Here is a 14,005-nt window from a genome sequence, read left to right as displayed (position 1 = left end):
CGTCTGTCTGTCGAAAGCAAGCTAACTTTCGAAGGAGAAAAACAAGCCGCTTCAAATTTTGCACAAATACTTCTTATTAGTGTAGGTCGGTTGGGATAGTAAATGGTCTATATCGGTTCATGTTTTGATATAGCTGCAATATAAACCGATCTTTTGTCTTGACTTCTTGAGCCTCTCGAGGGCGCAATTCTCACTTGATTTGACTGAAATTTTGCACAGGGTGTTTTGATATCACTTCCAACAACTGTGCTAAGTATGGTGCATAAACTGATATAGCTCCCATATAAACAGATCTGGGATCTTGACTTCAACTTTTAGGGGGCACAATTCTTATCCGATTTGGCTGTAATTTGGCACGTGGTGTTTTGGTATTACTTCCAATAACAGTGCTAAGTATGGTTCAAATCGGTTTATAACCTGGTATAGCTGTCATATAAACCGGTCTTGGATCTCGACTTTTTGAGCCGCTGGAGAGCGCAATTCTCATCCGATTTGGCTGAAATTTGCATGAGGTGTTTTGTTATGACTTCCAATTACTGTGCTTAATATGGCGCATATCGGTACATAACCTGATATATCTGCCATATAAACCGATCTAGGATCTTGACTTCTTGAGCCTCTAGACGGCAAAATTCTTATCCGATTTGGCAGAAATGTCTACAACGGCTTCTCTCATGACCTTCAACATACGTGTCCAATATGGTCTGAATCGATCTATAGCTTGATACAGCTCCCATATAAATCGATCTCCCGATTTTGTCTCTTGAGGCCCTACAAGGCGAAATTCTTATCCCAATGAACTGAAATTTTACCCAATGACTTCTACAGTGTTCAGCATTCAATTCATTAATGGCCCGAATCGGACTATGACTTGATGTAGCTCCAATAGCATAACAGCTCTTATTCATTATTCTTTGTTTGCCTAAAAAGAGATACCGCGCAAAGAATTCGACAAATGTGATCCATGTTGGAGGGTATATAAGATTCGACTCGGACAAACTTAGCACGCTCCTACTTGTTTCTAGTATAATAAGTATTTCACCATACAGTCTTGTATACTTAGCGTTAGTGATCACATCGCAATTGTTGTTTTGTAATAAATAAGTACTTTAAGCATTAATAAACCAGTAAGGAAGGGTAAAAGTCGGGCGGTGCCGACAGTATAATACCCTACACCTATCCTATAAGTACAATGTGGGAGCTAAAGGGTGATTTTTTGAGGTTAGGATTTTCATGCATTAGTATTTGACAGATCACGTGGGATTTCAGACATGGTGTCAAAGAGAAAGATGCTCAGTATGCTTTGACATTTCATCATGAATAGACTTACTAACGAGCAACGCTTGCAAATCATTGAATTTTATTACCAAAATCAGTGTTCGGTTCGAAATGTGTTCAAATTTTGACAAATTTTGTTCATATTTGTTCATTTATATCCAATTCAGAACCAATTTTGATGGAACTCGGCAAGTAAATATGTTCAAACTGTAATAACCAAGGTTGGCAAATGACAATATTATTGCAAAATAACTAAAATCTGACGAACATATATATGGGAGCTATATTTAATTTTCAACCGATTTCGAGCAAATTTCACAGATAACGAGGTAGTCGTCGAGGAAAGCGTTGTGCAAAATTTTGGCAAGATTGATTAAACAATGCGCTTGCTTGGGGTGAAAATCTGGAGATATACATACAGATATATCTAAGTCTGGGCCGATTTCTATGAAATTCACCACTAATATCGACAGTCATAAGAAAATCCCTACTGCAAAACTTCGAGAGAATCGGTTAAAAAATGAGCACTTTCTTGCAATATTTCTCAAAATCGGAAGAACATATATATGGGATATAGGGATACCTACATCTGAACCGATTTCCAGCAAATTTCTCAGATACTGTGGCAGTCGTCAAGGAAAGCGTTTTGCAAAATTGTTGGCAAGATGGGTCAATAATTGCGATTTCTGTGACTCTAGAAGTTAAAATCGGGCGATATACATATATGACAGCTATATCTAAATCTGAACCGATTTCTATAAAAATCATCTATAATGTCGAGAAGCAAAAGAAAATCCTTCCTGCCATAATTCGAGAAAATCGATTAATAAATGACCAATTGATTGCAATATTACTGCAAATCGGACGAGAATATATATATGAAAGCTATGTCTAAATCTGAACCGATTTCGGGCAAACTTTATAGACATCGTGGAAGTCGTCGAGGAATGCGTTGTACAAAATTGGGAAGATTGGTCAATAAAGGCTCCAGGAGTGAAAATCCGGCGATATATTTATGTGAGAGCTGTACCTAAATCTGAACCGATTTCCATGAACCATGACCAGTAATATCGAGAGTCATTAGAAAATCCTTCCAGCCATATTTCAAGAAAATCGGTTAACAAATTACCATTTTATTGAAGTATTACTGCAAATCGGACGAACATATATATAGGGACTATATCCAAATCTGAACCGATTTCCATGAAATTCATCTGTAATATCGGGAGTCATAAGAAAATCCTACCTGCCAAATTTTCAACAAATGACCATTTTATTGCAGTATTACTGCAAATCGGATGTACATATATATGGTAGCTATATTCAAATCTGAAACGATTTTTCCAATTTAAATAGACTTCGTCTCTAGGCCTATGATGCTCGATATGACAAGGCGAGTTATTGGACCCTTTAAATAACCCATGGTCATCATGTTCCCTGCGGTGATCGGTCCTTCGGACCGGAACGAGCTTGCTCACCTATAGGAGCTGGGCGAGGATCGCCCCCTCCACATATAGACATATGACTACAATAACAACAACATAAAATCTCCTGTAATTATGTTAAAAATATATAGAACCCCGCTTTGAAATGATACGCTGCATATAAAATTCAGCCCAGCCGAAATTAAGACGCCGTTACTTGGTTTTAAATCAAAAGAAAACAAAATGATACGATTTATTTGGCCCACTGACCTAATTTGTCGACCAGTATGTTTGGTGCCCCCTTGCGCGGTAGTAGGTTAGGTAAGAATGACAGTCCTTTACGAACTCACATTGACAATTTTAAGTCCATTGTGATACCACAGTAGCGATAGACCAACGAACCCACGACCCCCGCACTACCGATCCGAGCATCCTAACTACTCGGCTACCAGGGGCGCAGTTGTTCGCGAGAAAAAACGAACAGAGTGCCAACCACGAATGGTTGTGCAAGCTTAATTCAATTGTTTTGTTTTTCTGCAGCTGTCATTGGTTCGCAAGACGAAGTCGACAATTCATTCCTTAATGTTGGCTTTATAAAAAAGCTTGTACCTTTTAGTGCTGAGTTAAATTATTAAAAAAAATAAAAGTACAATTTTATTAAAAATAGCTTGCGATTACAAAATAACCTTAATGGCATTAAATAAAAAATTACTCATACTTATTTAAAGTAAAAAATAACTAATCCCATCTTGAGGTAAACAAACATGCATAAACGAGTCAAAATGGATGTCCACTTAGCAGAACGATTAATTCAGAGCAATAAATTTTAAGAAGCTACCTGGAAACGGGTTTTAAACAACAATTCAGTACGAGTGATATTAAAAACGTACCTATATGAGTACATCAACACACACATATATATATAAATATATACATACATATATAATTTACATTATAGACAATTAAAAAAAAATATTTACCTTATCACTACAAATAAAGTATGTACTTAAAAATTCATATGACCAGCAATGATTGAAATGAGCTAATTAGAAATTAGGTTTTAAAAACTAAAACAAAAAAGGAATTGTCCAGCAATAAAATTTTTAGAATAATTAACCCGTACAAGAAGCAAACAATGTCAGAAAAAGTAAATAATATTTCATGAGCGAAATCGTGTACAAACGAAAACAGAACTAAAAGTAATTAAATAACTAAATGATTGTGATTACAGAATATTGCAGCAAATTGGACAATGCTTAGTAAAATATTTTACATAATTATCACCAGCAACGTCACCATCGCTGTGTATTGTGTTTTGGCCGGAAGATTGCAGATCTTCAAGTCGTATTTTAAGTTGATGTGGCGAAATAAAGCCACGTTGCGCTCCGTCTTTTTCATCATTGTTGGTATTGGAGGTATGGGGCTCAGTTTTTCTTATCCCGTACACAACCTTATTATTTCTCAATATGGAGCCTTTCGATTCCAATAGTTGTGAGTTTTCAGAATCGGCAAAGGCACTGTTACTGGATGTTGTTGAGGAATTTAGTTCAGGGCATGGGGAATGAGATTCAGCGCTTTCTGGAGTGTATGGATCTTGTCGATTATAGGAAAAACTTAAATAAGCACTCAAATTTTGGGTATCGATATGATTAACGATTACATTTTGGGATAGCATCAATCTTTCTGAGATAAGGCGACACCCGGGTTCAATCGATTGTTTAATTACATTTTGACATTGCGCACATATCGTATCATTTTTGAAGTCGTTAGGAAGAGAAGGTGAAATTTCGGAACACATACACACAGCAATATTATCAGAATCGATTATGTTGATGCTCACTGGGGGCCATTCGGAAACATTTGGTGCCTTTTCAACATTTCCTGCTAAATTTTCGGATTTGTTGGAATCATCTATAATATATTTTGTTCCAAAACCCTCTGCCGCATTTTCAGGGTTACTGTTCAAATCACCCGTAAATGTTTTAAACTTGGTAATGAACTCATTATATGATGTGTTTTTGTAAGGACAGTATAATGTAGAATCCAATGCAACATCATTGGGTCTAAACTCATTGACAGTGGTTGCTGGGACATTATGTGATAGATTATTTATTCTAATATACTGGCAGTTACAACATCTATATATACCTTGATTTGCTTTAATGCTGACGTTTAAATAGACTGGCTAAAATTTTAAAAGAAGATAGAAAACAGTGAAATGTTAGTTAGTTTGGAATGAATTGACAAATTTGTTGTAAGAAGTTAAGAACAATGTATAACATTATATTTGGATTGCATATGTAAAGAAGTTGTGATTTCGGAAAAAGCACAAAGTTTTCAGCATTTACTATTGTGGTAAGACGAAAAAGTTTGCTTTCTTTACTACTTGACTTTCCAAATTTTGTTGTTCTGATGAATTTACAGGGTATTGCTCAATTTGCCAATATACCTCACAAAGGTTACACAGTGGGGAAAATCCCCCAATCTAGTGAGAAAATAAATATGAGGCTATTAAAAAAAGTATTGCGAAATTTTCAATATTTTAAACCTTTTCCCCAGTGTTCCTGTTAACCATCGGGAATATCGACAATAAAAGAAAAATCGACGATTATTCAGGAATATACAAAAATTCCAATGGATGTATTTATGGAAATGATAAATTTATGTTCAAAAGATTTAAGATATTTAACGTATGACGAAAAGTTTTATGAACAGAAAAAGGTATGCCAATTGGGTTCTGTATTATCGCCGATTATAACAGATGTAATCATAGAAAAACTTTTAGATAATTGTATTAATAAACTATCGAGTAAGCCGCGATTTTTGATTAAATATGTAGATGACATATTCTGGATAATCGACAAAAATTAAATAGAAAACACACTCCGAATATTGGAATGAGTTCAATTATTGGAGTGTGTTTTCTATTTAATTTTGGTCGATTATACAGAATATGTCGATCTACATATTTAATCAAAAATCGCGGCTTGCTCGACAGTTTATTTTAGCAAACAAATTCAATTTATAATTAAATGCGAAACAGATGACAAATTACCCTGTAACCCACCAATCAACACTGCCACAAATTTTATCGACAAATTCTCCCACGTCGAAAATAAGAAGAAAATTCGATGTTAGAGCAAAATGATTTTCCAAGAAAAACTGTAACTGGTCTGATTAACCTGTGAAGGATGAAAAGAACAAAGATACGGAGGAACTTGAACCAAAAATTTATAGAAGGTCAACACCTCCAATATTTATAATAAGCACTCATACCGACTAGCAGTAACAAGTAGTAACCCCGTCAACAGCCTATTTAGCAAGACAAATACCAAGGTAAGCAAAGAAGAAAAATCAAACGTGATATACAAAATAAGCTGCGATGGGGACAAGTCCAATTTATTCCCAAAGGCATCTATTGGTACTGCAAAATCAAAACTAACAGACCTCTGTGCAACTTGGGGTCCCGTACTCAATTTCAAGGACGTCCAGATATTGACGTAAGAACCAATTTACAAAAGAAGATACACATTACAAATGCCGCATATAATTAACACACCCACTGACGACTACAAAATGGACACGCCAATATATAGAAATATGATACGAAAATATAACTTGTGTGGTGTAAGGAATAAGTTCCAAATTGCATTTTTGCCCATGAACATTCCATTAAGGAACAGGGGCAAACTTCTCACAATAATAAGTTTCCTACTCACGACCAAAGAGAAAGCTCACTTAATCTCACGGCAGTGGTCGCAGCAATTTGCCTGGCCACAATGTTTAGAGGCATTAGATGTAGCATTAAATTCAGTGCATCAGATGGTGCCGTCCTCAGTGCGGCTGTGATGCACAAACAAGCCATTCTATGGATCCGGTTGAGTATTGACCAGTACGTGGACTTTTGAAGCGGCGACCACCAGACTGCAACACCATGTAGCTTTATAGGTTTGACAACTGCAGTATATACCCAATGCATGAAGCGCGGTCTCAACTCCCAACTATTGCCAATGGCTCTCTTGCAGGAGTATAGGGCAAGAGTTGCCTTTTCCAAAATGTTGGATTTAAAGTTTAATTTCCTGTCCAGCAAAACACTCAGGTATTTTGCGCCTTCTGAATTTCTCCTCCCAAGGAGACAGGTGCCACTGTAGGCAACTTGTATCTCCTGCTGAAAAGAACTACTTCTGTCTTGCACGGATTTACACCTAGACTACTTTCAATAGCCCACTTCGCTCAATGATAAGGGACGTTCGGCGTCATTGACGGACATGCCAACCTTTGCGCTACGGTCACCTCCTTGAATATGTCCACTTGTTATACCCTCCACCATAGGATGGGGTATTATACTAATTTCGTCATTCCGTTTGTAACACCTCGAAATATTCGTCTAAGACGCCATAAAGTATATATGTTCTTGATTGTATGACCTTTTAAGTCGATCTAGCCATGTCCGTCCATCTGTCTGTCAAAAGCACGCTAACTTTCGAAGAAATAAAGCTTGGCGCTTGACATTTTGCACAATACTTGTTACTAGTGTAGGTCGGTTAAGATTGTAAATGGATCATATCAGTTCGTGTTTTGATATAGCTGCCATATAAACCGATCTGGGATCTTGATTTCTTGATCCTATAGAGGGCGCAATTATTATCCGATTTGGCTGAAAATTTGCATGAAGTGTTTCGTTTTAACTTCCATCATCTGTGTCCATTATGGTCCAAGTTAGTTAAATTTTGTACAACGACTTCTCCTACAACCTTCAATAAACTTGCCAAATATGGTCTGAATCCTTCCATAACCTAATATGAATCCCATATAAACAGCTCTGCTGATTTTACTTCTTGAGCCACAAAAGGTAGCAATTCTTATCCGATTTGGCTGAAATTTTAAACAATGAACAATCTACTTCGGCCTACAATATATAAGATTTGGCCTTGCCGGACTTAGCACTCTTTTACTTGTTTTAAAATGAAATTTCTGTTTAAAAGAGTTATATGCTAATCAATCATATATTTTTGTTCTGTGCCTTTGTTAAATTATGTTTAATGTAGCTTTAATATTTTCTGTTATCTATTCTCTGAGGAAAATTGCCGGTGGTAATCAAAATTTTGCAAATATCTATGATATAAAACAAAAACCGTTGCGCTTTGTTTGTTTGTTTCGAATACACTCAAAAACGGCTCAACTGAGCCCGAGCTAAAGATCGTTCACTGGGGAAAATTTTCACACAACATTGTTTCCTTATTGTAGAAATCTTCAAAAAAAGCGTTTTTTCCAATAAAAAGTCATATAGGCAACACTCTTATCATATGTGTCACCACCAGCATTACTTTGGTAAATTGTGTTCTTTGTGTAGTGTTATCACGAAAAATAAAAGCGAAAGAGCTATATTTGCTAACAATTGTTATATATTTAAAATAAAATGGACAAAAATGGAATGCAAATGCAAAATTCGTTTTTGATGAATGCCAAATGTCCACTCAATAAAAAACTTTTCATATGAAGATTCACTGGGAAACTGACTCCTTAAAAACAAATTTTCAACCTAGCACGACAAAACTTCAGCCAGTGCCGGAAAATAATTTTTTTGAAGACAAAATTTCATTACAATTTTTTCTAAAGACAAAAATTTTAATAGTTTCTAAAAATAGTCTCAATAAAATTTCTTCCAAATACTAAATTTTATCGATTTTTTCTTCTAAAGACTAAATTTCAGTGAAAATTTGTATAAAGACAAATTTTTGCCCAGTTTTAAGCCTACCTTGTTTTTGTTTTTTAAGGCCAAAATTTCCAAAAGAAATTTGTTGTGACTGCTCAATACATTTTGCGACACTACATTTTGCCTAAATTTTTAGAAGTCTTCATTATGCTTTTCTATTCTAAATAGAAACAAAAAGAAATGCATTGGGAAAAAGTACATCTAATAGACAGGGTTGTCGAGCGTGGTTAATCATATCGTAGAGGCGTTTTTCTAAAGAAATCATCTAATTAAATATTTTCTAAAGACCAAATTTCAATGATATTTTTTGAAGACAAAAAACAGGCTCGAAATAATTTCTTTTTAAAGGAAGATTTCAATAACATCTTTCAGGTTTAAGCTGCAGTCTGCCATCAGATTCACTTAGATTTTTTAGTCCATTGTGGTACCACAGTATAAGAAGAAGAAAGATGCCTTCCAGTTCCTACCGTAGAACCATCCAAATCGCTTTTAAAAGCCCAACAACTTGCGAATGTTCACATCCGCTAAATCAGACAAGTTCTCAAAGAAATGAGAACCTAAAGTGGAACTCTTTATGACTGCCAGTGCGGGACACACATAGCAAATGTTCTATAGTCTCTTCTTAGTCGCCTTCCTCACAGCTTCGGTAAAAGTCGTTAACCTTCAGCCTGTCAACATGTTTTCCGATCAAACAGTGATCTGTAAAAACGGACGTAATGACTGAATCGTCCGTTATAGCCAGTGACAGCAAAACGGTTGAACTTCTCAAGTCACAAGAATGCTCACATAATTGCTATGATCTTCGCTTGATAAACACTGCAGTGATCGAGTAACCCTTTCTACAGTACACCCCAAAGCCTACCCGGTCGTCTAGTTTGGAACCATGTAACTTCTATTACTAGGGATATTGTAAAGGGTGATTTTTAGCTATTAACTTTTTGGCAATAACAGCTCACGTACGTTTCGTGTTTTGTTTCACAGTCAAACATCTTCAGTTTGGTCTATAATTTAACCATGAGTCGCCTAACAAACGAACAACGCTTGCAACTTATTGAATCTTATTATGCTCTGTTAAGAATGTTAATCGTGTTCAGCGATGAAGCTCATTAGTCGCTCAATGGGTACGTAAATAAGAAGAATTATCGATTTTGGAGTGAAGATCAGCAAGAAGCATTGCAAGTGCTACCAATGCATCCAGAAAGTCCCAGTTTGGTGCGGTATATGGGCTGGTGGTATCATTGGACCGTACTTCTTCAAAGATGATGTGAATCGTAATGTAACTTTGAATGGTGAACGCTACTGTAGCGCTACTGTGAGATGATATGCAACTTTTTTTTGGAAGAGCTTGTCTTGCATTACATGTGGTTTCAACATGCAACACAGCACGCGTAACAATGGACTTATTGAAGGGCGAGTTCGGTGAACATTTTATATCACTTTCGGGAATGGTCAATCGGAAGCCTAGATCGTGCAATTAAAAGCCTTAGACTATTTTTTAAAGCTCATGTCTAAACAGCCCGCTTCAATTGACGTATTGGACGACAACATTAAATCGTGAGATACCGGCCGAAATGTTGGAAATAGTATCCCAAAATTGGACTAAGCGGATGGACCATTAGCATTTAATGTTTGAAATAATCTTCAAACATTAAATTACATGGGCCGTACTATCGATTCAAATAAAGATTTCATACATTTTTCTGATTTTTATGTGTTTTTTTGCAAATATGGTGTAAGCCAAAATTTCAGACTAATCGGATAAGAGTTACACCCTCTAGGGACTCAATAAGTATTATCTAGAGATCGGTCGATATGGGAGCTATATCAGATTATGGACCGATTCACACCACAATTGGAACATATGTTAAAGCTCGTAGGTCAGGGCCCTTGGTAATCCGGGCGCCTCTTGGCAGGCCCCTAAAGTTAGACATCTCGGCATTTCGAAAAATTGTTCGGGCTGCAATTTAGCCAATTAAAGTGAATTTTAATAACATTAACTTAAAATCGTACCTTTTGTTAAAATTATGCATATCGCCATAAGTTTATAGAAACCATCAAATGCAACAAAATAATGAAACGGTTTTAAGAATTTTAAGAACATTTTTTGTTTGATTTTTTGTATATATTGGGTTGCCCAAAAAGTAATTGCGAATTTTTTAAAAGAAAGTAAATGCATTTTTAATAAAACTTAGAATGAACTTTAATCAAATATACTTTTTTTTGCACTTTTTTTCTAAAGCAAGCTAAAAGTAACAGCTGATAACTGGCATAAGAAAGAATGCAATTACAGAGTCACAAGCTGTGAAAAAATTTGTCAACGCCAACTATATGAAAAATCCGCAATTACTTTTTTGGGCAACCCAATATAAGTTGCCGACATTTGGCAAGCTGTTTTTTTCTCCCAGAACATGACATTATATGACAGGAAATAAAATTTTAAACTAGTATGTCGGCAACCGTACTTTGCCATATAAAAACTTCTCCCCAAAGAAATGTCGCTCTGGGGGCAACCGATCGGCGTGCCGCAGAGCCGCTCGACTTTAAAAAGGAGGTCCTTTATCATTGATCTTAAAATTGAATCGGACAGCAATCATTGATATGTGAGAAGTTTGCCCCTGTTCCTTCATGGAATGTTCGTGGGCAAATTTACATTTACAAGTCGTCCACTTTACGCCAATCGAGATAGAATTTTTCTAATACGGCTCTCTTCCTGGGTATTTTTTTACTCATTCGTCCTTAATGGGTTAACAAAAATTCCTTTAAGACATAATTCTGTATGAATTTTCTCTTAATTCCAGTTTTATTATTTTAATTGAAATTTAACCCTTAGAAAAAATATTATATAAAAATTGACTTTAATTACAATATTTTGCTTGTTAGTTAATAATAAATATGGTTCCCAAAGAATATTTAGTAATATTAAACTAAAAATTATTTGAATTACATCGGCAGTGAAGTGAAAAATTTTTAGGACGCCGAAATTATCATCCTGATTAATTGAAATTTTTTTCGTTCATTCCTACGCCACTCACACCCGCCCCTGCTGACCGAGGGGGACACCTCCCATTACGTAGGGATGCGTATACCCCATAGTTTGGACTATAAAGTGTTAGTAGGGGGTTAGGGTAATACTGGCTCCAAAAAATTTTACAGTCAGTTAAACACATGAGTTGGATCAGCATACACATTCTGTCTAAAGCAACAATGAAATATACAGTTTTCTCTGGCAACTTCTACAACAAACTACAGTTGATATCGGCGAAAGATTTACTATTATACAATTTGTTATAAACATCACACAAAAAGCGAAGCGGATTGTTTGATTCGTAATAAGATTTGACTAAAGGTATATTAAAAGGTATGTAAAGCCGGGTATTTCGAAGAGGAAAGTTGAAATTAATTCGCCAGTTGATAGTTAGGATCAATCTGACCTCGCAATTATTTCACAAGAAATACGGCTCTAAGCATTAAGCGCCTCCTTTCGAGCGTTGGTAAATCAATAAGTTTCAAACGGTTCTCGTAAGGGGGAAGATCTTCAGCCGGATTCCATGGAAAGCCCCTAAGCGCAAAAACAAGAAATTGTACCTGGACTTCTTGCACTTCTTCAGATTAAGCGCCATGCCATTAACACTGCATCAGAGAGTGCAAATCGCTTGCAAGCACAGTGAACAATTCGGAGAATCCACATAACAGTTTCACTTCATCTGCGAACATTAAAGTCCTTGAAGACTGAATAACTGATGGAAGATCATTCAAGCAAAGAACAAACATAAATGGATCTAAATGACTGCCCAGCGGAACACCAGAATGAGAAGCTTTATTCTTGGAAAGAATATCATTTAAGTAAACTTTCTGTATACGATCTTGTAAATAAGAGGCCATCGGATTGAAAAGAACTGATTAGCAACCCATCATGTTAAGTTTAAATCATTGTGAATTAAATCTGTTTGAAATCTTTTTTACAAAACCATCATATGCATGACACTTCAAGTCCAATAGATTGTTCAAGCCGTTTTCGTAGGGTGAATTAATTGGTGTGACAAAATAGAATATCCTTTGAGAAACCAGCAGATCAAACAGCTTTAGTATTGCACTGAATTTCGTAATACTCCTATAATTCTCAATAGTACATCTGATACCATTTTTATGTAAAGGAATTATATAACTTGACCTCCAGGAATAAGGAAAATATCCTGTGAATCGTTGAATTTGGCCGTAAGTGCTCTTAAACTCATAGGCACAATATTTAAGAATATTCCCCGGTACTGCTGGTTCAGGTGTCTTGGAACTCTTCAACGACTTCAAGCATTCAGCAGCTCATCATCAGTTAGAAGAATCCGTTGGCAATAATGCAACCTATTAATGTCATAAGCATAGGTGGAACTGGAAGGCAACTTGGTATAGATGCATTGGAAAAAGTCTGCAAACAAATCGCATATCTCCGAATCATCAAATGATTCCATACAATCAAGCTTCATGCAACTAGAGTACTCCCGAACTGTTCTCTTAGAATTCACAAACTTATAAAAGCTATTAGGATAACTGTAAAGACAATTTCTTATCCTGACAAGGTAATCAGAACAACATCTCATAATCTCAGTGCTGTGCTGAGCCTTCATTCTCGAATTATTGGTTTGTTTCAATGAAGTATTATTTTTCTGTAATTACTTAAAAAGTCAACATCTAACATTACACAAACGTCTCAGATACGGAGTAGACCATGTCCCCTTTAAGATTTCAACCACATTCACTCATTCAGCACATTATAAAAGGACGAAATTCGCAAATCCATGTTGCAATCAAAAACCCAACATATGTCGAATAAAGAAACATCCACGATCGAAGTAAACATCAGGCCCAAAATCCTCAGTGTTACCGATGCTAGGTTTCTGCCAAAACGAATATCTTGAAATCATTACCAAAAGATTCCAAATAGATGTCCCTAAGTTTAGCACTCAGGCCTCTAACATTCTGGTAAAGTATATGCAAAGAACTTGAAGGTCACTAGATGGAGGAATTGACACATGAACAGATATAGCACAGCAGGCAGTAGTTATTGGTTTGTTGTTGTACTTAGATTCCATAGGAAATCCCCTTTGTATTTTTAGCTTCAATACTTGAGGCAAGCAGTCTCAGTGAACACGATGGCGCTGATCATGGAGTCCTAACCAGGCTCCCAAAACGCCAATGGTGTGTTGTCTGTGTCCATTCCGCCTGTATGTCTGGCGATTTCTTTTCCATAGTCAATAAAAACCGTTCATTCTAGTGATATTCATTCGCATGGTCAACAGCGCCTTATCGCTCCCCTTTGGGAAATTAATAAGGAATATATGAAATCAATGACCAAGCCGTAAAAGGCAACCACAACTAATAGAAAGATTACTCAGTTTTTTGAAACAGGAGAAACAAAAGACAAAAAAGACACAATTATTTTAAAAGATATTTCACGCGGTGTGGGGGAATTTACCTCATAAATCTTAAAATCACTGTCATTAACATCCACAAATGATTCAGAATGCAGTCTGGATATAAAAACGCTTTTCCTCGGAGGCACTACGACTAATCCACCACTAGGTAGGAAGAAATT

At 36.1% G+C, this 14,005-nt stretch overlaps 1 protein-coding gene across 2 annotated transcripts in view; it reads right to left on the bottom strand.

The window, feature by feature from the left end:
- The window catches only part of LOC106084238 (inositol polyphosphate-5-phosphatase A), a 95,611-nt gene that overhangs the window by 24,920 nt on the left and 56,686 nt on the right, over positions 1-14,005 (bottom strand). The window contains exon 8 of one of the 2 annotated variants that reach the window (XM_013247798.2): positions 4,851-4,887. The exons of the other annotated variant lie outside the window; for it this stretch is intronic. Within the exon in view, the coding sequence (XP_013103252.1) occupies positions 4,851-4,887 (37 nt within the window). The remainder of the gene's footprint in view (positions 1-4,850; positions 4,888-14,005) is intronic. 2 annotated transcript variants of the gene reach the window in all.

Source organism: Stomoxys calcitrans, chromosome 2 (assembly GCF_963082655.1).
Source record: "Stomoxys calcitrans chromosome 2, idStoCalc2.1, whole genome shotgun sequence".
NCBI classification, from domain to species: Eukaryota; Metazoa; Arthropoda; class Insecta; order Diptera; family Muscidae; genus Stomoxys; species Stomoxys calcitrans.
Note: the sequence above shows the minus strand (reverse complement) of the source record. Positions and strands in the feature narration are given on the sequence as shown.